This window comes from Heloderma suspectum, chromosome 4, assembly GCF_057233095.1.
Source record: "Heloderma suspectum isolate Gila_16-S chromosome 4, 16-S_ref, whole genome shotgun sequence".
NCBI classification, from domain to species: Eukaryota; Metazoa; Chordata; class Lepidosauria; order Squamata; family Helodermatidae; genus Heloderma; species Heloderma suspectum.
In genome coordinates, this window is record NC_139461.1 from 43,069,790 (window position 1) to 43,095,316 (window position 25,527).

At 44.6% G+C, this 25,527-nt stretch overlaps 1 protein-coding gene and 1 long non-coding RNA gene across 9 annotated transcripts in view; one reads left to right on the top strand and one right to left on the bottom strand.

Annotated features, from left to right (window-relative positions):
• Window positions 1–25,527, top strand: part of CFAP418 (cilia and flagella associated protein 418) — a 67,537-nt gene that overhangs the window by 15,145 nt on the left and 26,865 nt on the right. For 2 of the 8 annotated variants that reach the window (XM_084849087.1, XM_084849090.1), the window contains one exon: window positions 1,376–3,724. The exons of 2 other annotated variants lie outside the window; for them this stretch is intronic. In XM_084849087.1, the coding sequence (XP_084705213.1) occupies window positions 1,376–1,535 (160 nt within the window). In that variant the 3' untranslated portion in view covers window positions 1,536–3,724. Of the gene's footprint in view, window positions 1–237; window positions 973–1,375; window positions 3,726–25,527 lie in introns of those variants that run through there. 4 more of the 8 variants (XR_014790042.1, XR_014790041.1, XR_014790040.1 and 1 more) reach the window with 4 other exon arrangements.
• LOC146346762 (uncharacterized) lies at window positions 90–16,507 on the bottom strand. The gene is made up of 3 exons (XR_014790043.1): window positions 16,311–16,507; window positions 10,294–10,404; window positions 90–1,899 (listed from the first exon to the last, which is right to left on the bottom strand). It is a non-coding gene; the product is annotated as an uncharacterized LOC146346762 (long non-coding RNA).

Consider the following 25,527-nt stretch of genomic DNA (forward strand, 5'->3'; position numbering starts at 1 on the left):
AGAATGGCAGGTGAGAATGGTGGGGAACTCTTAGTATACAAGCTGGAAAAAGGTGGATGACAGGTGGACCCAAAGACTTAGATATCAATGACAAGGCTGGAGCGTATTTATTTTTGTTCCCACCTGTGGGGGGGGTGGGGGGGTTTGCCACACACATATATACATGTTGCGATTTCTATTAAGAAAATGATTAGGAGGGGGAGAGTTAAGGTAACCCTCTCCCCCAACTGCTTGTAGGCAAAGACAACAGGCGATCTGAACATGGTTTTCCTATGGCGTGCCTAGCTTGGCTCTGGCTGTTAATTTCCTATGGCTGCAATCCTAAGCACACTTTAATTGAAAGTAAGTTCCATCAAGCCGAAAGAGACTTGCGTCTGAGCATCCAAGCTTAGGATTGTGCTGCAGATTTGTGGAGGCTATGCAATAGCATCAAGGAAGAGAAGCTGTTCTTATAATACCCATAATGCACAGGACTTCTTTATTATTTCAAAGCAGATGAAAGTCAAAACTGTGTCTGTACAGTACGTGCATTTACTTTTACCTTTTTTTTCATATGCATCACCCATTAAAGTCAGTTGAACACTCTCTCCACTGTGTGAATATCTGATATTGACATGTTGATTCATGGGCTTGTGTCAAAGAATTGTGGAAGGACTTCTGAAAAGAGCTTTCCAGTGCTCCATTCTTGCTGCAGCCCCTGACACATGTACACTGTCACACAACGTGCTGCTCCTGAGGACAGGAGGTTTTTCCAGAACAGTCAGTGCATGATGTGGCACGGGGTGGAAGTGGGGCTTCGGCTGCGAGGAATTGGCCAAAATCACACGCACACCCCCCATTTGCACAAGTGGAAGTGCCTGCTGCTCAACACTAGAAAGTTTCTAGTTCCAAGCCATAATGATGATGACCCAAATTTATATACCACTTTCCATAGAGGTATCAAAACGGAGTACATACAATGTCGTTACCATCAAAACAAGAAGAAAACATGACAAAATTAACAATAATAAATACATGCTGATCAGCAGTGAAACTTTGCACTCTGCTGTGTGCTACAGATCACAGCTGGCTGGGTCACACTTCAGGCAAAGCCTGTGGGAGGAGAAGGGTCTTGAGAAGATGTCTGAACCTCAGAACTGTGTGGGCCTCTCTAATGACAATTGGTAATGAGCTCCAGAGGGTGGGTACTGCGACATTAAACGCTCTGCTGCAAGCGCTCCTGAGGCAAAGCTCGGGAGCATGCGGCATCCTCAGGAGTGCTCCCTGTGACGATCACAAAGATGGGACAGGAACATAAGAGGCAAGGTAATAAAACGATATGTTACAACAACTGCCAAAACCCCCCCAGTTAAAATGGAATGCTCTTGATTGATAGGAATAATATGCCTGAATTCAGCAAGTTGAAAACGAAGATGCTAACAAAGAAGGGATCGCGGGCCTATGCTTGTCAGTGCACCTGGAGATCTGTAGAGGAATTAACGGACCTCACTATGGACCGACAGCTCCGCTGGGTTTGTAGCAAACACATCGAATGATGCCGTCTTGCTCATTCAGATGCCCACTTCTGTAGGAAGACCGTCCTGTTCATTGCTCAGCATCGTGTGTGTTGGGTCGAGTGTGTTCTGTGTACAATGAGATCTTGTTGCATGTTTATTCTAAACATAAACTGAGCACTTTGCCTTTGTCTGCAGTTCCCTTGTGAACTAACCAACATGGGTGAAACAGTAGGCCGGAGACTTGACATTCCAGGTTGGCAAGAATGTTTTCATCTTAAGTCTTAGGGATGTTGCAATGTTGATAAAGGTCTTTGGATTTGACAGCTCCCTCTGTTAATATCAGTACAAGAGGGATGAAGCTGAAGGTAAATGAGGTCTGTGTCATGGAATGCATCCTGCAAATCTGGAAGAGAAAGAGACAGCAAATTAAACTGAATGCTTTGTCTAGACTCTAGAGCACTTTTTAAATATAGTGCATGATATAATGTCTGAATTGTAACGTAATTGTGCATTTAGTATATTCCAAAGAAGATTCTGACATGGTGAGATGGGATAACGCAGCCTCTAGCTTTTTCCTGCAGATAAATAGTGAGTCCAAAGTCAATTTCATATCATCCTATGGCAGTATCAGCAGCAATAGCACCCTTGTGTGGGAGGCTGAAGTTTGCAGCCTGAACAAGAGCAAATAGTAGTTCCAGTCAGCAATGGCAAGGATAAAGACACTACAGCTCCAAAATTATAAAAAAAGCACGATTTCTAGTTGCAAATCTGATTTTTAGGCTGCGGTCTCAATGCACTTTTACCTGGGAATAAGCTCCACTGGACACAGTGGTACTTGCTTCCAAGGAAACATGCATAGGGTTGGGTTGCACGCTGTTTATGCCTATCCTTTAAGGCTGCAATCCTATACACACTTAGCTGGGAGTAAGTCCCACTGAGTTTAGTGGAACTTGCTTGTGAGTAAAGCATTGAGCAGCACAAAACTTTTCTTGTAAAGCAGGCGTAGGAATGCCAGTCTCATATTTTTTTAATGTTCAGTGGTATATAAATTTGTACAAATAAATAACCCTTGACCCTACAGATGTTATTGGACTATAACTTCCATTATCCGTGACCATTGGTCATGATGGTTGGGACTGATGGCAGTCCAACAATATCTGGAAAGCTACAGGTCCCTCCCCCCGCCCCCAGTTGTAAGGGATATAAAAAAGTAAAAATATTTTCTGAAATACTGTTTTGAATCAACTGCATTTCTTTGTGGGGAGAAGGTATGCATAACATGACAACCCACACTCAAGGGTGAGTATGGGTTGAGTGTGGGTTGTCATTGAACCATGGGTTGCTTTTGAAACATGAGTTGTTGTGTTGTATGAACCCAGCTGCGCTAACAAACCATAGTTTGTTAACCACAAACAATCCACAAAGAGAAACCATGGTTAGTTATTGGGCTGTGAACTGTGGGTTGTTCATGGTTAACAAACCATGGTTTGTTAGCACAGCTGGGTTCACAAAACACAACAACCCATGGTTCAACGACAACCCACACTCAACCCATACTCAACCTTGAGTGTGGGTTGTCACGTTGTGTGAACCCAGTCATTGGGTGGAGGGCTATTCTTTCTTTACCAACCACTAAGCAGTTTTTAACCTAATCAGAAAATGATTAGATGTCTGTTTTAATTGTCTTTTAATACTGTTAGCAGATTTTCAAATTTTGTGTTTAAGTCTTTGTATCAAAATACCAAATAACACCAAGGTTGTCCTGAACTCTTTGTATTCCCATTTTTCTCCTTAAACAAAAAAAAAAAATGACCATACCATGACCCTTGTTGAGTTGTATTGAATGTAATTCTTGTTTATGTATAATTTTCTCAACCTGCAATGTGTAATACTACCACAGTAATATGTCTCAGTAGATTTCTCTGTAGCACTTGAAGTTTAGAAGTGCACCGTAGCTTAAACAATTATAGCAAGCCAGTAGTAAACAGCATGAGTGAATCAACAGCCCATTAGAAAAACAATTGTTGCTCATTACTGTAGTCTCAGACACATCACATACAAACAATCCCATTGATTTTTGTTGCTTTTCATACCATGTGATCTATTTAGAATCAGAGTACAAACAGTTTTTATAAGCTTTCTTTAAACAAAAGTTTAGAATCTAAAAGTGTATGACATGGAAATAATTCCCTCTGATTTTCTCTGTAATTAAAAACTATATTCTTGGCATTTCTGAGTAAGTTGGTTATATTTCACTTTCACATTTTAATTGCCTATTACTTTTTTGCTTATTGGCGCTGATGTTGTCTTGGTCAGTAACTCACACGAGAAATGGTAAATACAGGCCTAGTGTGGTATTACGGAGATAATGAATGTAAAACTCATTGCGCGCATAGAAAAAGAGTGCTGTATGGTGGTGGTGATGATGTTGATTAAGGACAGATGGGTTGAGGGCTGCCGGGGGCGGGGGATATAAATATTTATTGGTTACTGATGTTCTTTGGCTGTGACTGGCAAGTTACAGCTTAGACTAATGTCCAAGGGTATTGGCTAACATAGTGAACACCACAGGATTTGATGATCCTTGTGAGACAGTAGAGCCAGTGTGGTGTAGTGGCAAGAGTGTTGGACTGGGAGCTGGGAGATCCGGGTTCTAGTCCCCACTCGGCCATGGAAGCTCACCGGGTGACTTTGGGCCAGTCACACACTCTCAGCCCAACCTACCTCACAGGATTGTTGTTGTGAGGATAAAATGGAGAGGAGGAGGATAATGTAAGCCGCCTTGGGTTCCTTGCAAGAGGAAAAAAGGTGGGATATAAATGCAATAAATAAATAAATAGTATGATAGCTAAGATTGCAGTATAAGCCAGGAAGTCCTTGGTTCCAGTGTCACTTCAGACAGAAATTACTTAGGCAAAGCACTCTGAACGCTTGAAATGTGCTATATAAATGCAAAATATTATTACTCCAGTACTGCAGTTGTATGGTTCTGATGCTCTTGGTAGTGTTCCAGCTAGGGATATCGAGGAAATGCACAACAGAGCCAGAGTTCGGATTTTTATGAATCCGACCCGCGAATTCCGCAGTGGACCAGCTTTTCACCTGTTAGTCAGAGTGCAGATTTGCGGACCGTTTTTTCTAAACTTTGGGAATTTTGCACAAATTTTATTGTAGAAAAAAATGCAAATTAAAAAAAAATACTTGCCCAAAATGTGCATTTCTCCCATAGGCTAAAGCATAAAATGTGCATTTGGGGGGAATTTGCACATTTTTGCATGTGCAAATTTGCATTTGCACAAATTTGGAAACTATAGAAAAATCCAATTTCATCAATGGGCAGATGACAAAATGAAAGGCACCTGACAATTCATGAAATGCAGATGGAATTGATTTTACACAATCTGTACATCCCTAGTTCCATCTCAGCTCTTGTTGTAGAAGCTTCATGAATTTGGACATAGTTGATGATTTGAACCTGAGCCATCAGCTGAAAACACTGTTGACCTACGCAATCTGTCTGAAGGGTTTCACTATGCTATGTCAGAAGACAAATAGGATTGTTTTCAGAGTTTCTAAAAGGAAAAGACACTTGATTTGCATAGCCACTGTATTCAGTACTGGTTGTCTCACCCCACCCCTTTTGCTCATGGCAAATGAGATACCTTAATTGTTTGCCATGAGCAAAAGTTACAAGTGGGCTTACAAAACTCTCCATTATTCACAGGGAAGAGCATCCAACTTGCAAGCAGAATGGTTGTATGAACTAGCTTTGGATTGATTCATAAAAACATTGTTGTCCTTTTGCTAGCGTTTGGATAACCTGAGTTTAGTTTAGTTTATACCTGTTGAACTGGTCTGGTGAATGGTTCAACATACATTCAGATTGGGAGTCAGGCCTCGCAGAAATTCATGGAACATACTTAGCAAGTTTGTCAATACCTGCTCCAGCTAACTTTTAGGGAATGGTGTATGGCATTCCTATTTATACAGGTATTTTAGGGCACAATCCTATGGCCGCTAGACAGTGGCTAGACGGCCATAGGATCGGTCGGTTCCTGGAGAACTGCCTCCCTGCCCCCTCCCCCGCTGTCCCATAGGCGGTGGAGATTGTCCCCAGGCTCCATGCTTGTAAGAGCAGCGCAGAGCAGGGCAAAAGGGGGCGTTCCAGGGGGTGGGGAGTGTGGAAGTGCTGATATGATGATTCCCATGTGTCATCTGGCCTCCCCACCCCCGCTCCAAAGTCCTGCAGCTAGACAGCCAAAATTGGCCTTCTAGCTGCAAATGCAGGGTAGCTGGAGCACGGAGGAGAGGATCCCCTCCACGCTCCTCCCACCATGCATTGGATAAGTGGTTGCCTCCAAGTTTGGAGGCGGCCACCTATCCCGATAGGATTGCTCCCTCTGTTAATTATTCATGTGGCACCATCAATGAGCACGTGACATTACAGAATTTAAAGACCCTGTCTCTAGGAGCTTAGGAAGGAGAAGAGAACTGGCTTCTCTTTTATAGTTGGCTGAAGATTCAATACTGGTCATAGGGGAGTAGAAAAACTATAATTTCCTTATCAAATCGTGCACAGAATATTGGTTTAATCATCCGCATAAGCACTCACATATACAAATATAAATGCATTCTTAAAAAAACACACACAGACAAACCAGGAGTGGTGGGGGAAGTGTTCTGATATTTTGATTTTGTGTCTCAAATAATAGCACTAGAGCCTCTAACCCCAAATATGTTTGCATTCTTTAGGGGTCAACTAGATGTGATGCGGCAGGATCACCCCCTTCTTTTTTTTCCAAGGAGCCAGGTGGGGCTACTCATTTAATTGGGGAGGTGGCACTGGGAGAGGGGGTTTTAACCCTTTCTCCTCCCCAACCTGTCTCCCAATTTAAATTGCACACACATCCCTACCAGCTGGGATCCATAAGTGAGCTGCCTTGAACAATTTGGAAGAACAGCCATGTATAGGTGTAACAGAAAACATATTCTGCCTTCAGTGGCCTGTAAACAGACATGCTAAATGCTATGTTACAGTCCAAGGCTGGACCTACCATGAGCAAGTGGCGGCCCTCTGACCATTCTTCCCAAGTCATCTGGCCATTCCCTTCTGTTGGCAGAAGGAGCTGTGTGTGCCACATTGACCTATCCTGCACCCCTAAACTAGCCTGCCGCCCTCCAGTGCCATGGAGGTCAGTGTCCCATTGTCAGTGTTGAAGTAAAACCCAACTGCCACTTCAGTCTGCTACTGTATGTGAGAGGGAGGGTGCCATTTTGTCTTTTGCCTCAGGCAACAAAACATCTTGAGCTAGCCCTGTTACAGTCCATTCTTTCAAGTTAATAGGATGAGAAGATGTTCATGTTCCCAAAAAATCACAGCAAAGACGATTTAAAAGTAAACCAAGGTACATAAAGTGTTTAAAATGTTCCTGTTCAAACTGTAGAGGGCAGACGTACACCAAGGTAGGTCCGTTGAGTTTATGTTGATACAAATCTTTCTGCACTTCTTACAAGTTGATATATAGCCCCTTCTTCAACCCACTCTCTAGCAGTACTCTAATATATATAAATGTGATATATCACAACCTAGGTTTCTGTAGTCTGCATAAAATGCATAATAGATATATGTCACATGATAGCTCCTTCCCCTGTTTCTCTTATTGACGTCAGTTACTTCTTTTTTAATCTTAAGATTGAGTTAATCAACCTTAAAGAATGAAGGGAAAGTACATACTTTACTAATTCCCTCATGAAACTACATATATAGAAATATAGGATCCTAAATTCCCTTTCATGAACGGAAGAGAGTTCACATTCAACGAACAGGGCTTTCCTACCTCCCTGTTCCCTCTGCAGCACCGTGTGCCCCCCCATAACCCAAAGTCCTTCACTCAGGGCAAGACTTTGGGGTAGAAGTCAACAGAATGAGCAGGAGGGACCCCAAACATAGGAGGGCTGCCTGACCACATTTTGAAGTAAGTTAAGTAATACACGTTACCATATAAAGCAGGAGCAGGCAACTTGTGGCCCTCCAGATTTTTGGACTGCAACTCCCATCAGCCCTAGCCAGTATAGCCAATTGTGAAGGATGTTAGGAGTTGTAGGGCAAAACATCTGGAGGGCCACAAGATGCCCACCCTGATCTAAAGCACCACCACCCCGCCCACAAAACTGTTATGTCCAGTGTCTAAAATTCCTTAATTGCCCACACCCCAAATCTGCTCCTTGGGTTGGGAGAGCTTGGGAATGGTGTGAGATATGGTAGGGGGTTGCAGATGAAGGGCAGTTTCTAGAAATCACCCTCACCCCCTTGCATGAAGGGAAACACTTAGGCTGCAATCTTATTTTACCTGGGGGGGGATTCATTATCCTGGCACTGTACTGTCAGAATCTATTTTTAGCTGTTGTTTTCTGTTGTTACTTTTTTTTAATTGCATTTTTCTTATTATTTTAATTATGTTGTAAGCCACCTTGAACATTTCAAGTATGGAACAGCATGGTAGAAATATTTTAATTAATTAATAAGTAAAATATGGATATCAGTGAGAAAAGGGCAATGTAGTTTAAACTAGCAACCCATAATTTTCCACTACTATATTTTTCAGTGGAAAGAAAATAATTTCTAAAAATCTGTTTTCACAAAATTAATGTGTGACATTATGTTAATGGATACAATAATTGTCAAATGGGCAGTTTTCGAAGTTATAATTCTTTTTCAAGTGACTAACTCTAGGAAACATGTATGTATCCACACATATGCACTGAGTGTATAAATTTTACAGGCATAAATTTAAAACAAAACTGCACATCAGACACTAAATCAGATCCCAGTCAATGCAGAGTACTGAAAAATTTTCTGATTCAAAATGTTCTAGAAATCCACATCACTGCTTTGCAGCACAATCCTATCGTTGTTTTCTCAAAAGTAAGACCATTGAGTTCAGTGGTGCTTACTCCCAGGTAAGTGGGTATAGAATTGCAGCTTAAACTCAGATTGTGCAGATCAAAGATGTGGTCACCCCACTGGTCCCACAGAGCAAAAATTACATAGTAATGGGGCAAAACTACATGTTATGTGTAATTCTGTGGTTCTCTTTTTGGACTTTTGTTTTTTAATGCATCACAGCTGCTGAGACTACAATTTGAAGGGGAAGGTGAGAGGAGTGGCTATTTAACCGTTTCCCCTCGAGCCATTTTTCTACTGAAAATCCTTCCCCTTTTCCCAAGCTGTTTATGGTCTTTTGGGGGAAAGTTATAATGGTCCATATTGGCTCTTGTTGGGCTTCTAAGTATTGCAAGTTTCGTTATGAAAATGTAAAGGCACAATCAAATTCATCCAGAATTAAGCACTTCAAGTCCCTTTGATGTGAACGGAAGAGTTAAAAATGTGCTTAAATTCTTCCCATTGAAATGATACTGAAAAGGGCATAACTAAAGCTTGATCGTTTCCATTATGTTAAAGGACCATGAATGCACAGAGAAGTTGGCTTCCCAGCAGGCCAAAAATGCAGAAGGGTTGGAAACTAGTAAGAGGCAAATGAAAGAGCCCACATTTATTTTTAACGGTTGTGGTTTCTCCTGCAACATTGAGTCTCTGAGTGATGGCTCAAGTTTTTCATAGGCTTTTCATAATAACTTCTCTGAAAAATAAAGATTGCAGAATATGTGCCACAAGTGACTGTACTTCCACTACATATATTAAAATATTAAAATAATTAACAGCATGCAATTAAAACATAGACTGACATGTATGGAGAGCAGGAAATAGTACCAACAAGCAGTATGTCATAGCTCCCTGCTCTGCCCTTTTAAAACAGACCAGCCTTCCCCAAACCAGCGCCTTCCAGATGTGTTGGACTACAACTCCCATCATTCTCAGCCAGCATGCTGGCTGGGAATGATAGGCATTGTAGTCCAACACATCTGGAAGGCGCCGGGTCAGAGAACACTGAAGCAGACAGTCAGATACAAAGGTATTCTGTGTTTTGCAATGTAATATGCTGTGGTGTAGATAAGATCAGAGAGAGGAAATGATTGTCAATTATCCTGTATTTAAAAATGCAGGGCATGATCTACCTGTGTGTTAAACACTTTTAAGACCCATTGATTTCAGTGGAAGAGTTCAGCATACATTTAAAGTTCCCCTATTGAAACCAATAGGACTTTTCAACAGCACAATCCTATACGTGTCTACTCAGAAAGGTGTCCTGTTGAGTTCAATGACACTTACTCCCCAGTAAGTTTCTGTAGGATTGCAGCCCAAATGTCTTTAGCTTTGGACTGGATTGTGTCCTCAAGATTGCAACCAATGGGTTGGAAATTATGTACACCAGCTCCATTTCCCACCCACCCTCTGCCATCTCAGGGGATGTATGGGGAGTGGGAGGGCTTTGAATCCACAGGATCCAAAGACTCAGTCCACCCACAACACACCTCCCAGGCCACCCATGACATACATCCTTTTTTCCTCTACCTACATCTGAAGGCAAGCACTGGAGAGGTTTCCAGGGGGGCTGGGAGGGAGATCCAAAGTTGGATTTTCCCCTCTGAAAGCAGACTTCTCCCCCTAACCTTGGAGGGGAAGATCCAAACTGTCCTAGAGTCCCTTTGATACCCTTTGAGCAACTGAGGCTTTATCTCTGTTTTGGCATGTATCTCCTACTTATGTTGATTCTCTCTCTCTCTCTCTCTCTCTCTCTCTCTCTCTCTCACACACACACACACACACACACACACACACTATAAAACGTTCCTCTCCTATACATTGAACCAAAGGACAGCTGACATTTGTACATACCTGTTAGGTTTTCACCATCTTTGCCCCATTTCTCAATTCTGCGCCATCTCTCTCCTCTAAATGCATGGTACTTTCCAAGGACAGAAACTGTTGAAGGCATTAGTGTCTTTGCTGTAGGGGAAAAGAGAACAACGATGAGGTCTGTTATAATCCAGATGTGCAGGGAGTTGCGTACAGAAATCCTCATGCAGCATGAGAGTACAGTCCTTGCATTAGAGCATGTTTTAAATAATCCCCTCAACTGACTATTAAAAAACAGCACGGTTATGTACAATTGCCATGCCACTCAGGCAGCCAGAGATTATGTTTATCAAAGTATGAAAGGACTGGCTAAATCACTTGTACTTGTTTTAGAAAATGAGGGTGTCAAGCCGGAGTGAAATAAGTAGCTTCTTCATTAAAAATGAGGGAGATGACAGTGGTGATATTTAGATGTGTGAGAGAGAGAAATGCTGAGCATTGAAATAAATCCAGTATAATCCTACAGAATTAGCTTTGGTTTACATTAGTGTAACTGAGAACAGAATTCATTTACAATCCCACTACAGATCCCATTAACTTCAACACAATCCGTTCAGCTATTATACCTATTTGACTTGGAAAGTTCAACAAAGGAGATCTCATTCTGCAAATTGTGGCCAGGCCTTGTTTTCAGTAGCTGAAAATGGAAGATTAGAGAGCAGCCAGCAGGCCAAAGGAGAGATTTCATCTTGAACTCTTGTCCTATAAAGAAGATTCCATTATAACTGTCCTCCTTTTAAATTGGGTGGGGCACCTGTGGCCCTCCAGATGTGGTTGGACAACAACTCCCATCAGCACTGGCCATTGGTCATTCTGGCTAGGGAGGATGGGAGTTGAAGTCCAGCCACATCTGGAAGCCCACAGGGTTCTCACCCGTTTTAAATGAAGTTGCCAAGGAGAGCTTCTGAACACCAGGCTGAGAGCATCTCTACACCAGCCTAAAATGCCGCATTTCTGCTTCCATTTTAAATGTAGGATCATAGAATAGTAGGATTGGAAGGGACCTACAAAGCCATCGAGTCCAACCCCCTGCTCAGTGCAGGAATCCAAGTCAGAGCATCCCTGACAGATGGCTGTCCAGACTCATCTTGAACGCCACCAGTGTGGGAGAGCCCACCACCTCCCTAGGCAATTGGTTCCATCGTCATATTGCTCTGACAGTCAGGAGGTTTTGCCTGATGTTCAGCCGGAATCTGGCTTCCTGTCACTTGAGCCCATTATTCCGTGTCCTGCACTCTGGGATGATCGAGAAGAGATCCTGGCCTTCCTTTCTGTGACAACCTTTCAAGTACTTGAAGAGCACTATCATATCTCCCCTAAGTCTTCTCGAGGCTAAACATGCCCAGTTCTTTCAGTCCCTCTTCATAGGGCTTTGTTTCCAGTCCCCTGATCATCTTCGTTGCCCTCCTCTGAACCCTCTCCAGTTTATCTGCATCCTTCTTAAAGTGTGGTGCCCAGAACTGGACACAGTACTCCATTTGAGGCCTAACCAGTGCTGAGTAGAGGGGAACTAGTACTTCCCGGGATTTGGAATCTATGCTTCTATTAATGCAGCCCAAAATAGCATTTGCCTTTTTTGCAGCCACATCACATTGTTGGCTCATATTCAGCTTGTGATCGACAACAGTTCCAAGATCCTTCTCGCTTGTAGTGTTGTTGAGCCACGTATCCCCCATCTTGTAACTGTGCATTTGGTTTCTTTTTCCTCTGTGCAGAACTTGGCATTTATACATTTACATACTTTACACGTGCTTCCTTTCCCCCCTCCCTTTTCCCCCTCCTTCTCCCCATTATCTGAGTCTTCCATATCTTTCATTGATCTCGCTCCTCTGATTGCGGGTTTTCCTCTTTTCATGAAGGGAACTCATTTGGAACACAAGCGGGGTAATTTGATACCTCATTATATCTGATCTATTTAAAAACAGAATAAAGGTCATTAAGTGTGGGAGATGCCCTGGAGGTTCACAACATCATGTAAAGGGCCCACAAACTTCCGTGAGTGAGCAATCTCAATTGCAAGATAAAAGCTCCGTGTGAAGAAGCCCTGAATGTGTAAGATACAGGAGCTTTTAAAGAAATCTCCTTAATTTTATGGTGTTTTCTACAACAAATAAAAATTTCCATGCTGTGGAGAGTTCAACAAACTGGAGGCTCTTGGCAGAGTGACAAAGGATTTTAAAGTTGACTGAAGGTCAGCCCACACAGCTGCTTTGAGCAGAAAAGGTCACAGATGTAACCTATACCAAACAATGGCAAACAGTTCAGTCCATGTATGTGATTAACATTACATAGCTACAGGGCTGAGCGAGCTGTTATGCTGGGACAACTGCCCAGTGGAAGCTCCTGCTTTGGTACAGTCACCTGATTTTTGTGTTTCATTCAGTCTCAGTACTTAAATATCTAAAATGAGAGTTGCCAGGGCTCATGTCCATCTGAGGATATATCCTTTGATTTGGGAGCTTTTTTCTTTCTTTCTAAATCCAGATGCCAGCATGGTGTTGTGGTTAGAATCCAGGTTCAAATCCCCACTCAGCCATGAAGTTCACAGGGTGACCTTGGATCAGTCGCTATCTCTGAGGCTCAGCCTAACCTGCCTCACAGGATTGTTGTGAGAATTAAGGGGTGCAGGAAGAACCATGTATCCCACCTTAAGGTAGGATATGCATAAATGGTGATGATGAGAGTGATTATGGTTATTCACTAATAAGAGAATAGAGCACTTGTTGTGGTTGAAAGCTTTCTATTTTGTTATTTCATGGGTTCCATGAAGGTGTAGCATGCAAGCAAGAGTGATAACCATTAGCGCTGCCACTGTGCTACCATTCTTGGCATATTTGCTCATCAGTTTCTTGTGCTCTGTTTCCAGCATTTTAGAGCCAGTGTGGTGTAGTGACAAGAGTGTTGGGCTGGGAGCCGGGAGATCCAGGTTCTAGTCCCCACTCAGCCATGGAAGCTCAGTGGGTGACTTGGGGCCAGTCACAGACTCTCAGCCCAACCTACCTCACAGGATGGTTGTTGTGAGGATAAAATGGAGAAGAGGAGGATAATGTAAGCTGCCTTGGGTTCCTTGCAAGAGGGAAAAAAAAAGACAGGATATAAATGCAATAAATAAATAAATAAATTTAGCAGTGCAGGGAAAACATTCCCAAAATGAAGGCATAATGTGGCACGGGAGAATTGCACATGAATAGCACATTTCAGATGGTGCTGGCTGTGCTGTCAACACTGATCATACAGTTCCCCTTACCCACAGTGCAGGTATGGGAGGAACCATCTGCAATGTCTATGAGTCTTTGATCAGATTATGTTAATTATTATTATTATTAATACGTATTAAGAATATTTATATACCACTTAAAATTAAAAATCTCCAAGCGGTTAACATACTAATATTAAAAAAAAAATTAAATACAATATTAAAACTATTTAAAACAATTGCAACGTCAGTGAAAAAACAATTATATTTAAAATACACTATTAAAAACAATTTAAAAACTACATCAGCACAAAACAATACAAAAAGCAGTAAGACAGAGTAGCATATGATCAATTGCAGTTATTTATGAGCCGGAGAAGATCTTGGTGAACAAGTGCATTTTCAGGAGGTGTTTGAAGCATTCCACATTTTCTGCCTCCCTGACTGTATGGTGGAGGGTTTTCCAGAGCATGGGTGCCACCACTGAGAAGGCCCGCCTTCAAGATACTACATAGCAACATTCTGTGGGTCATGGAATGACCAGCAAGGCCTCCTCTGAAGATCTTAACAGTCGACTGGGTATATATAGGGGGAGGTGATCTGCTAGGTATCCTGGTCCCAAGTTCTTTAGGGCTTTGTATGTCAAAAACATAACCTTGAACATGGATCTGTAGCTAATAGCACTTCTTTTAACACAGTTTATTTTTTATGTTGATTGAATGCATTTAGTGCTCTCAATTATCACAGGCAGATACACCCTTAAATCACAATCTGGGAAGCTGGAGCAGTTTGCTTCTTCATTGTGGGATGCATGCTGTGATAACATTTGAGCCCCTCTGACTGGGAAGGTATTCGTTTAAGATCAGCTGTTTCACCCCTCTTGCATGTGCCATTGTTTTCAGAGGCACAGTTAGTGACAACGTGCAAGAGGGCTTTCTTGGTGGTGGGACCCTGTATTCCCTGCCCCAGGGAATAAATTTCCACTGGCAATTGAAGACATTTCTCTTTAAACAAGTAATTGACTGCTGTTGCTTAATATTATTGATTGATTGCTAGTTTTGGCTCTTTGTGCTTTTGTCTTTGCTGCTTGTTATACATATGCTTTAATTATTATTCTTATGTTTAATGTTTGGTAAGCCAGTTTGAGTGGCTCCTTTTTTGGAAGAGAAAAGTGGGCTATACATTTTTAAATAAATAAAAACATACTTGCATACAAGCATACTTCAGCATGGAAGCTGAAGGTTCTTCCCCCTTTCCTTTCACTTTTTCTTTCTTCATCTAAATATAAAAGCAGGTTGTTGCACATTGGGCTTCGCTCCAATAGGATGTAGAGAATAGCTGCACTGAGGAATCTCACCCTTTAGTTCAGGGGTGGAGAATTTGTGGCCCTCCAGATTCAGTTGGACTACAAGTCCCAACATCCCCACCCAATTGGTTGTGCTGGCTGGAGGTGATGGGAGCTGTAGTCCAACAGCACCTGAAGGACACCAGGTTGGGGAACACTGGACTATATGATGTTACAGCAGTGGAGGGAAAAGCCATCATGTGGATGCCATTTTTATTCGCCTCCATGTCACAGAAATAACATGTGGACTGGTCCCTTAGAATTCCAGAGAATCTTCAACAGGGGTAGGGAACATGTGGCCCTCCAGTGCCTCAGCGGCCAACGTTTATGCCTTCCAAAGTTCTTCTGCCTTTGCACTGTCTGTGTTGTTGCACCATGTAATAATGTATTGAAAAACTGCTATGCTGCACATGCTTGCCAACTTTCCTGCCTTTCAGGGCTCCTCCGTCCTTACTCTGTGCATTACCAGGTAATATATTGAAAAATGTAGCAAACTAGGCATAGTTGGCTCCACCTCCAGTGACTACCTCTGCTGAGCTGCCCTCTGTCCCACCAAACTGCAGCTCCCATCAGCCCTAGTTAGCATAGCCAACGGTGAGGGATGATGGGAGTTGCAGTCCAACACATTTATTTATTATTTATTTATTAAATTTCTTAATCGCCCATCTGGCCGGTCACCTGGCCACTCTGGGCGACATACAATAATACAACAGTTTAAAACAATAACAATCCACATTAAAACATTGTATTTCTAAAAATGCCCTGACCCACCCCAAATGCCTGCCTGAACAACCACATTTTTAATGCATGGCAGAAGCTCATTAAAGAGGGGGCATGGCGGAGTTCCCTAGGGAGGGAGTTCCATAGAGTGTGGGCCACCACAGAGAAGGCCCTCTCCCTCCTCCTCACCAGCCTAGCTGTCCTGGCTGATGGGACAGAGAGAAGCATCTTGTTGAGCAGCCTGTTTGGTGTTGCTGGACGCACTCCTTGAGATAGGCTGGGCTGGAACCATATAGAGCTTTAAAGGTCAACACCAACACCTTGAATGTGGCCCAGAAAACAACTGGTAACCAGTGCAAACTCCTTCAGCACTGGAGTGATGTGATCACGTGAGCGGCTGCCTTTAATCAGGCAAGCCACCGTGTTCTGTACTAGCTGCAGCTTCCGAACCATCTTCAAGGGTAACCCCACATAGCGCGCATTACAGTGATCTAGACGAGAGGAGACCAAGGCATGTACTACTGATGCGAGCAGATAGTCGGGATGGTAGGGGCGCAGCCACCGTATCAGATGGAGTTGGTACAGCACTATCCAGCTCACAGTTGACACCTGAGCCTCCATGGACAGCTGAGCGTCTAAAATGACCCCCAAGCTGCGGACCTGGTCTTTCAGCCATACCCCATTCAACACCAGGTCAACATCCCCCAACCTCCTCTTGTCTCCCACCAAAAGTACCTCGGTCTTGTCAGGGTTCAGCTTCAGCTTATTCCTCCCCATCCAGCCATTCACCGTCTCCAGACATTTGTACAGGGATTCTACAGCCAACCTTGGTGAAGATTTGAACGAGAGATAGAGCTGCGTGTCATCTGCATATTGATTCCCCATGACCATCTTCAGGAGTAGAAAGGCTCTTCTCCCCAAGCTGTCAGAGACTGTCAGGAATGGAGTGCATCAGAGTGATAAGAAATGCATATTCCTGGGTGGTCGATTAGATGCAGACAACTGCCTCACTTAATTTTTGGAAATGCTGATTGCAAATTCAGAATGATGGGCTCAAGCTGAGAGTAATTATCAATGAAGAGCTCGGGGGAGACATTTTGCACGGGAGCAATCAGCATAAAACAAGTTAGACTGTGTTTCGCTTTGATACTTAGTGTTGCTTGTAACACTTAGTGGCAGCTCTTAGACCCAGTATAGCCAGTGAAGCAGTATTATCTTGCAGCCTTTTCAACGTTAAGGCAACAGTGGTAAACAGTCACATAATGTCACTTATACAGTGGCAGAAGTATGTGATGGCCAGCGCTGCTTGTTACAGCAGTGGGATGGGAAAGAACAGCCATAAATGCTTTGCTTTGCACGCAAAAGGATGTCTGGCATGCAGAAGCTCCCAGGTTCAACCCCCCGCATCTCCAAGTAAGGTTGGGAAAGATTTCTGTCTGAGATGCTGGCAGTGGAGGCTGGTGGCTCCGATGTCAGCGGGGCGGTGAATCCACTCCGGGTTTCAGTCAGAACCAGTCAGAACTCTAAAGGAGCTATCCAAGGTGCTCCACATCTTGCATAGCTCCTTTAGAGTTCTGACTGAAACCCGGAGCAGATTCACCACCCCGCTGACATCGGAGCCACCAGCCTCCACTGGACGCTGGACCACTGTTGCCAGTCAGTGTAGACAGTACTGAGCAGATGGGCCAATGGTCTGGCTCGGTAGAAGAGCAGCTTCCGGCATTCCTGTGAAAATGGTCTTCAGAACTAATGGAAGAAAGAGAGAATCCACGTCTTGCTTGATGTGACTTCTCTCTTTTGGTTTTGTGTGTAATACCAGGTCTATGGTCAAGCGCACATCTGTGAAGCCCTCCCTGCAGGGGTGTTGAACCCCTTTCAGCCCAAGGGCTGAATTCCATTCCAGAGAACTCTCGGGGCCACATTCCAAGGGTGGGCGGGGCCGAAGGCAAAGGGGCGGGGGCAGGGCCACCAAAATACCAAAGATACCGGCGTGTGTGAGCTTCAAGCTCTTACTGCCAGCAACTCAGCCTTAGGAGAGGCATTGCAACCTCTTAAAACTGGGGGAAACTGCACAAACCATCAGTGGGACCAAGGGAAGGGGCTGTGGCCATTTGGGGAATCCTGGAGGGCTGGATTTGGACCCAGGTGTGCTGGATTTGGGCCCCGGGCCTGAGTTTATACACCCTGCCTTACTGTTGGGTGGCATTGTCTTTATGGAGCCTAACCACCACGAGGAGAGTAAAGTTGTGGGGCAACATAGACTTCCCACCCACAGCCCACTCTCTGGTGAATTAGAGTCTTCCCCCCAATCCGAATCTTGCCAGAACAGCACACTGGCAAGCTCCCCCCAACCCCACCCCAGGGCCTGGCTTAGCTGGGTGGGGAGACGTTGGGAGAAGTGGTATCCTTGGCATCATTTAAAGAAGATGCGGGGCTGGACATGGAAGGAGGATGAGCCATTTCCGGCCCAGCCTATATGGTTCCGGCCCAGCCTATCTTAAGGAGCACCTCCAGCAGCACCAGACAGGCCGCTTAACAAGATCAGCCTCGGATGGCCTTCTCTCTGTCCCATCAGCCAGGACAGCTAGACTGGTGGGGACGAGGGAGAGGGCCTTTTCTGTGGTGGCCCCCACTCTGTGGAACTCCCTCCCTAGGGAACTCCGCCATGCCCCCTCTTTAATGAGCTTCCGTCGTGCATTAAAAACATGGTTGTTCAGGCAGGCATTTGGGGTGGGTTAGGGTATTTTAGAAAATGTTTTTATTGTATAATTTTATTGTTTTAAACTGTTTTATTGTATGTTGTACATCGCCCAGAGTGGCTGGGTGACCAGCCAGATGGGCGATTAATAAATTTAATAATAAAAATTAATAATAATAAAATAAATTTCCCACCCCCCACCCCATCCTGCACAGGTTGGGCTGTAAACAGAATTTCATGCAGGGCAAAGAGCAATACAGAGATAGGGCTCCTTCACACTGAGCTGTTATCCTGCTACTGAGATTGCTCACTCATGAAAGCTTGCAGGCCCTTTAGATGACATCGTGAACCTCCAGGGCGTCTCCACACTCACTGGCCTTTATTCTGTTCTTAAATAGATTGCAGATAATGAGCTATCAAATGACCCCGCTTGAGCTCCACTTGAGTTCCCTCTGTGAAAAAGGAAAAGCTGTAAGAAGAGGAGCGAGATCAATGAAACATATGGAAGACTCAGATAAGGGGGAGAAGGAGGGGAAAAGGGGAGGGGGGAAAGGAAGCACGTGTAAAGGGAGTTGTGATGATCCAGCATTTAAGATGGAAGCAGAAAGCCCCATTTTAAATGCGGGATTTTAGGCTGGTGTGGAGATGCTCATACTCACCTCACCATCAGCGAGGTTATTCTCCCATCTATTGTGTGTGGACTGAATGACATGCTATTGATTTGGAAAAGAAGTGTGTGTGCCTATCGCACAACTGTTAAAGATATGCATGTGCTAACTGTCTGGAGAAGGCTTCCCTAATCTTCTACCCTCCAAATGTGTTGGACTGCAACTCCCATCATTCCTAGCCACCATGCTGGCTGGGAATGATGGGGGTTGCAGTCCAACACATCTGGAGGACACCAGGTTGGGAGAGACTGGTCTGGAGCCACCCTCTTTGGCCTTCGCTTTGCAATGCAATTCTTGTTCTATCACACTTGTTATATGCTCCCCACTTCCCCAAGCAGCGAGAAGTCTACAGGCGGCATTGCAGGGTTTCATTTCTCTTAGCTGAGGGACTACGATGGCGTCTTTGGGATAAAGCCAACGTTACATGAATGGCTTGTGCAATGGGAGTTTCCCTTCCCCGCCGGCAGTCCCCTGTCTGTCCCTCCCCCCACATCTGCTCCAAAGGGTTTCATTACACCATAAAAAAATAAAATGCAAACCCAAGTTTTTCCATCAGTGTTACAGCATGAGCTTCCTTTTCCAAATATCCCCCTTCATCATTATTCTCTGATGAAATAAAATGGAATTTGGCCTCAGACAATGCATGCTGGATCAAGTTCTTGTGACTTCGCTGTTTACACTTTACACACAGGACACTCAACTCTGAACACACCCAAGCTAAGCTGCACAAAGAGGCTGCAAAATGAGCTGATGAGCACATGACTGTGGTCAAGTCAGTTCAGTATGATTTCGGTATCTGGGCAAGAAATGAACCCCTAGCGGAGAGCCCTCTGGCACTGGAAAAGCTGGCCTACGATGCAATCCTATGCATGCCTACTAAGAAGTCCTGTGAAGCTCAATGGGATTTATTCCCAGTAGCTGTGTCTAGGTTTACAGCCTTAGTGTTTTCAACAAGGCTGTGTAGATCAGGCTTTTAAACTTGGTTCTCCCTACACCGTGTCCACTGTGTACAGAAATTGCTGCTATTTTTTAGTTTCTTTGCTGGAGAAGGGAGTAGTTCCATCACAGTAATGACTCAAAATTGCTTCTTTTGATTGGGACTGAGCTTATTTAACAGTCATAATGTGAAACTACACTTGGTAGCCAGACTTTGGGCTGTCTTGAAACCAGATTGTTGTCTGTTCATGTCAGAAACAAGGAAATGTTAGCATCAAAGGAATTTTAGACGAGTGACACAAACCATCTGACTTTAGCTGCAACCAAGTTTTCTGAAAATCAGTGAGGTTTGTTAAACACAACTAAGTTCCTTTCTAAATACTTTCAGTGGGATTTGCACCACAACTAACTTTTACTGAATTGCACCATAATATCTAGCCCAGTGGTCAACCAAAGGTGCAGCTGATGTGGTTTGTCCTTTGGGAAAACATTGGGAATATGCATGCAACATCAGTCCAAGCTTTAAATTAAGTGCTTTAGAGCACAATCCTATGCATGATTAGAGAGAGAAAAGGCCTACTACTCGCTGGCTGGGGCATTCTGGGAGTTGTAGGCCTTTTCTCTCTCTCTAATCATGCATAGGATTGCACTTTTAGCCTGCTACCATCTTTCTCCTGAGAGGTTCACTGTCTTGTGTATGTCAAAGATTAATCTCTGGACGTCTCCAGCAGGCAAAGGTCATTCCTTCCTTAGCTCTACGCTTACATTAGTAGATCTCATGCTATCCTTTTATTATAAAATGTTGGCTGTTTTCTGGCCCTCCCCCATAATTGCACGGTTGGAGAGATTAGTGGTGCAGATGCCTGATTTTCTGATGCCTGATCTGGCCATCGCACCTCCATTAGAAAAAAATCTGGTCCTGATCCAGCTGTCGTGTGGTGCAGATGCCCATTTGCCTCGGATGCTCTTCTTGATCTGAGTCAGATCAACCTTCAGCAGACGTCCTCTGCAAGCAATCCGTTTAGACCTCTGGGCAGTGGGATACGCAGTGCTATAATGCTGGGAAGGCCAAAGAAAAACCAGGAAATGCCCCCCCACACCTTAAGAAATACAGCCACAAAACAACTGGGTTGGGCTTACTGGTGATAATAAATAGGCATGGAGCTAAATCTAGTGATAAATTGTTTTGTCTATATAGTTTAAAAATATACATCGAAACAATATGAGAACGTACGCTGCCATTATGCTGTAAAATAAATATATATCCAAACAATTTGAGGGACCACAACGTGTTGTGCTGTATAAGCCTAAGTGCTGGGGCAAGCAACATGTGCTCTCCTGGCTGTTTTTGTGGGCCCCGCCTCTTCCCCTCCCATTGCCGCCGCATTTGCCACCCAAATTGCAGTGGTGATTTTCCACTGAGACAAGTCATGTGGGGATGCACCCGCCTCATCTGCAAGCAGGGTCGTGCTTCCAGGAGCCTCACAGAAGTGTGCTTGTCCTTGTGAGTGGTGTGTGTGCCTTGCATTGCGGTTGTTCAGTCGTTCAGTCGTGTCCGACTCTTCGTGACCCCATGGACCATAGCACGCCAGGCCTTCCTGTCCTGCGCTCTCTCCCGGAGTGTGCTCAAGTCCATATTCGTTGCATCGGTGATGCTATCTAGCCATCTCATCCTCTGCCATCCCCTTCTCCTTTTGCCTTCAATCTTTCCCAGCATCAGGGCCTTGCATGCCTTGTTTCAATGGAAAATTGCTGCAGTTATGTCCCCCACCGTAGCACATTCAGAGGCAGGGTGTGGCCTCAGTGGATGCCCAGCCCGGCTGTTCCCACCCCAGAAGTTGCCCACCCCAGCTGTACTGGTATATTTTTAAGTGCTGGAGCTCACCAGGCAACCCCACGTCCCAAAAATAACCCTGCACACAAAGAGCAGCACCCCCCCCCCCAGCATAATATCCCATTTATTAGGATATGCTATGAAACACAGAATACGGAGCCGGCCTCATTCTCTGACTTCCTCTAACTATACTAATGTCACAAACAATAGAAAAACATGTCTCATTATCATCTCATTCACCTGCCAGAGCAAGGAGGATCCATCCGGTGTCAGTTCCAGGTTTTTGAGGCCCCTTGGCAAAATACTCTCTACGGGCCTCCTCCCTCAGTGAGTCTAACTTCTCGCGGCTGTTGTCATCAGGTGCAATTGCTCCTCTTCCGCTTCTTCATTTTTGCTACCTTTTTCTTGCTTGATAGTTGGAGAGCCATTGACTAAATAGGCAGTGGCATCTACTGCTCCTCGTTTTCGCCACCACCATTGCCTGAGCCAGAGAAAGAGGCTGGTGAACAAGCAGGTTGCAATGATGAAGAGGAGCGGCAATGCCAGGGGGCTCTTGTCAGTGGGCCCCAGGAGGGGTGTGGGCCCTTGGCAGATGCCCAACCATGCCTGCCCTTGATGCTGGCCCTGGATCAGTCAATTACCCTGGCGCTCCAACAGACGGCATCATCACTCCAGCTTCCAAAAATGTCCTGGAGCTGCTCACTCCTGTATTCCCGCTGCACTACACCACTGGCAATCTGTTCCCACTCTGGCAGCCCACTGGGTAGGAAGAAAGAGGGAGGGAGGAAGGAGAAGGGGTGTCAGAAAGAGAGACCAGAAGGGGGTGTCAGAAAGAGAGAGAAAGAGAAGGGGGAGCAGAAGGAAAGAGAGAAATGGGTGGCAGAAGGAGGCAGAGAGAAAAAGGGTGGGTCCCTTTTGGCTCTGGTCCCAGGCACCATCAGCATGTGCCCCCCCCCCATAGAGGGAATGTAGCCATCAAAAGAGAAAAACGTTCCCCTCCCTTGATGTAAAGGGAAACATTTTCACCATCATATTTGAGCCCTTCATGTCAAAGTCTATGTACAAAGGCTGCCTGGGGCAGAATTCCAGGATGGCAGAAACCCAAACAAGCTGGGGAGCGTGCCAGAGTAAATTAAAGAAGCCTCAGAATTGTTACTTGGAACGGACTTTTTTTTTTTTTCACTGAAGGAGGCAGAACCTATATTGATTGCTGTGGCATTATAAAAAGCAAGGCACGGACTTCATTTTTTCGCATTTGCCAACCTACAGGGAAATGAAACACATGTCAGCTTGTGCTACTCTTTGCAATCTTGCCTGTTCCAGATTTTCTTTTAAGATGTTTTTATCTGAAAATTAAACAGCTGAAAACAGGACGATCCTCTTTCATCCTTGGGCTGCAAGCAGTCCAGAAATCCTCCCAAGGTACTTGATGCTGAACTAGGAAAACAAACCTACCCACTCTGGTTGCATTGCTGGCTTTATCCCACTGTTCAGCTAGGAAATGGTGGAACCTGGTTTGGGGGGTGGGGGAGAAAGGTATGTTGTTCTTATGGCAATGTAAAACCCAGCTTGCAAATCCCATTAAACATTGACATAGATAACTGAAAATGTCTCGCAATAGCTCTGTGGCATTCAGGAATGTGGCTTACATTCAAAAATTATTCAACCCCACATAGGAAAACAACTCCTTGAGTTCAATGGGCCAGAAAGAAGCAGTTTGTGACCAATCCCTGGATAGAATGCAGCATTTATGAGAACTCTGGCTTTAACCTCCAAAATGTTTTGTTCCCTTTAATTCACCTCTACCTCTTTATCAAAACCCTCTGTGAAAGTTAAATGCATGCAGGAGATCCTGCCCAGATAGAGAGAGAGGGGGGGGGAGGGAGAGAAAGAGAGGGAGAGAGAGAGAGCTGGGCCAAGATATTTTACTGCCTAAAGAGGATAAGATCCCTCCCCCATTCCATGTACAGAAGCCAACTGGTTTGGCCAGATTTCCCCAACCTGGTGCTCTTCAGATGTGTTGGACTACAGTTCCCAGCATCCCCCAGAAGTTGAATCTCACTTCAACACTGGCAACAAGACGGCATACTCCCCTGCACCTGAGAGCAACAGTCTAGTTTAGGGGATGTAGGGCAGGCTGAGTGACATCAAAAGCCACCAAAAGATCAAGCAGAATTAACAAGGTCATGCTCCCCCTGTCTCTCTCCCAATATAGGTCATCCATCATACAGGGCAACCAAGTCTGTTTCTGTTCCAAACCCTGGCCTTAACCCTGGTTGAAATTGATCCAGATAATCGGTCTCACCCCCTGGATGAGGTGACCTCCAGTGTCTGGAGCTGGTTTACAATCACCCACTCAAGGACCTTGCCCAGGATCAGAACATTTGCCAGCAGCCCAAAATTATTAAGATTTTCCAGGTCTAGGGAGAATTTCTTCAGGAATGGTCTCACCACCCCCTCTCTCAGGTGGCCCAGTACCACTCCCACTCACAAGGAGGCATTAATCACCTCTGTCGCCCAACCAGCAATTCCCTCCCTGCTATTTTTTATAAGCCAAATGGGGCAGGCATCCAGTAGGGAAATGGTTGCATGAACCTGTCCAAGCACCTTGTCAATGTCCTCAAGCTGTACCAACTGAACCTCATCCAAGAAAACTAGACCAGGCTATACTCTGGACACCTCACCCGATTCGCCTGCAGTAACACTGGAATCTAAGTCCCAGCGGATGCAACAGGTTTTATCCTGGAAGTACCTAGCAAATCCCCTTCATGGATCACTGCCTTGTTGTGGCGAAGGGGCTTGCGTAATTCAGTGAAGCCATAAGCTATGCCGTGCAGGGCCACCCAAGACGGACAGGTCATGGCAGAGAGTTCTGACAAAATGTGGTCCACTGGAGAAGGAAATGGCAACCCACTCCAGTATTCTTGCCAAGAAAACCCCATGGAACGTATCACAAGGCTAAAAGATATGACGCCGGAAGATGAGCCCCTCAGGTCGGAAGGTGTCCAATATGCTACTGGGGAAGAGCAGAGGGTATTTCCAAGTAGCGCCAGAAAGAGTGAAGCGGCTGGGCCAAACCCGAAAGGACACTCAGCTGTGGATGTGTCTGGCGGTGAAAAGAAAATCCGATGCTGTAAAGAACAATATTGTTTAGGAACCTGGAATGTCAGATCAATGAATCAAGGTAAGCTGGAGGTGGTCAAACATGAGATGGCAAGATTGAACATCGACATCTTGGGAATCAGCGAACTAAAATGGACAGGCATGGGCGAATTTAATTCAGGTGACCATCATATCTACTATTGTGGGCAAGAATCCCTTAGAAGAAATGGAGTAGCACTCATAGTCAACAAAAGGGTGGGAAAAGCAGTACTGGGGTACAATGTTAAAAATGATAGAATGATCTCAGTACGAATCCAAGGCAAACCATTCAACATCACAGTAATTCAAGTCTATGCCCCAACCACTGAGGCCGAAGAAGCTGAGGTTGATCGGTTCTATGAAGACCTACAACACCTTCTAGAACTAACACCAAAAAAAGATGTCCTCTTCATCATAGGGGATTGGAATGCTAAAGTAGGAAGTCAAGAAATCACCGGGATAACAGGCAGGCATGGCCTTGGTGTACAAAATGAAGCAGGACAAAAGCTAATCGAGTTTTGCCAAGAGAACATGCTGATCATAGCAAACACTCTTTTCCAACAGCACAAGAGGCGACTCTACACATGGACGTCACCAGATGGTCAATATCGAAATCAGATTGATTATGTCCTTTGCAGCCAAAGATGGAGAAGCTCCATACAGTCAGTCAAAACA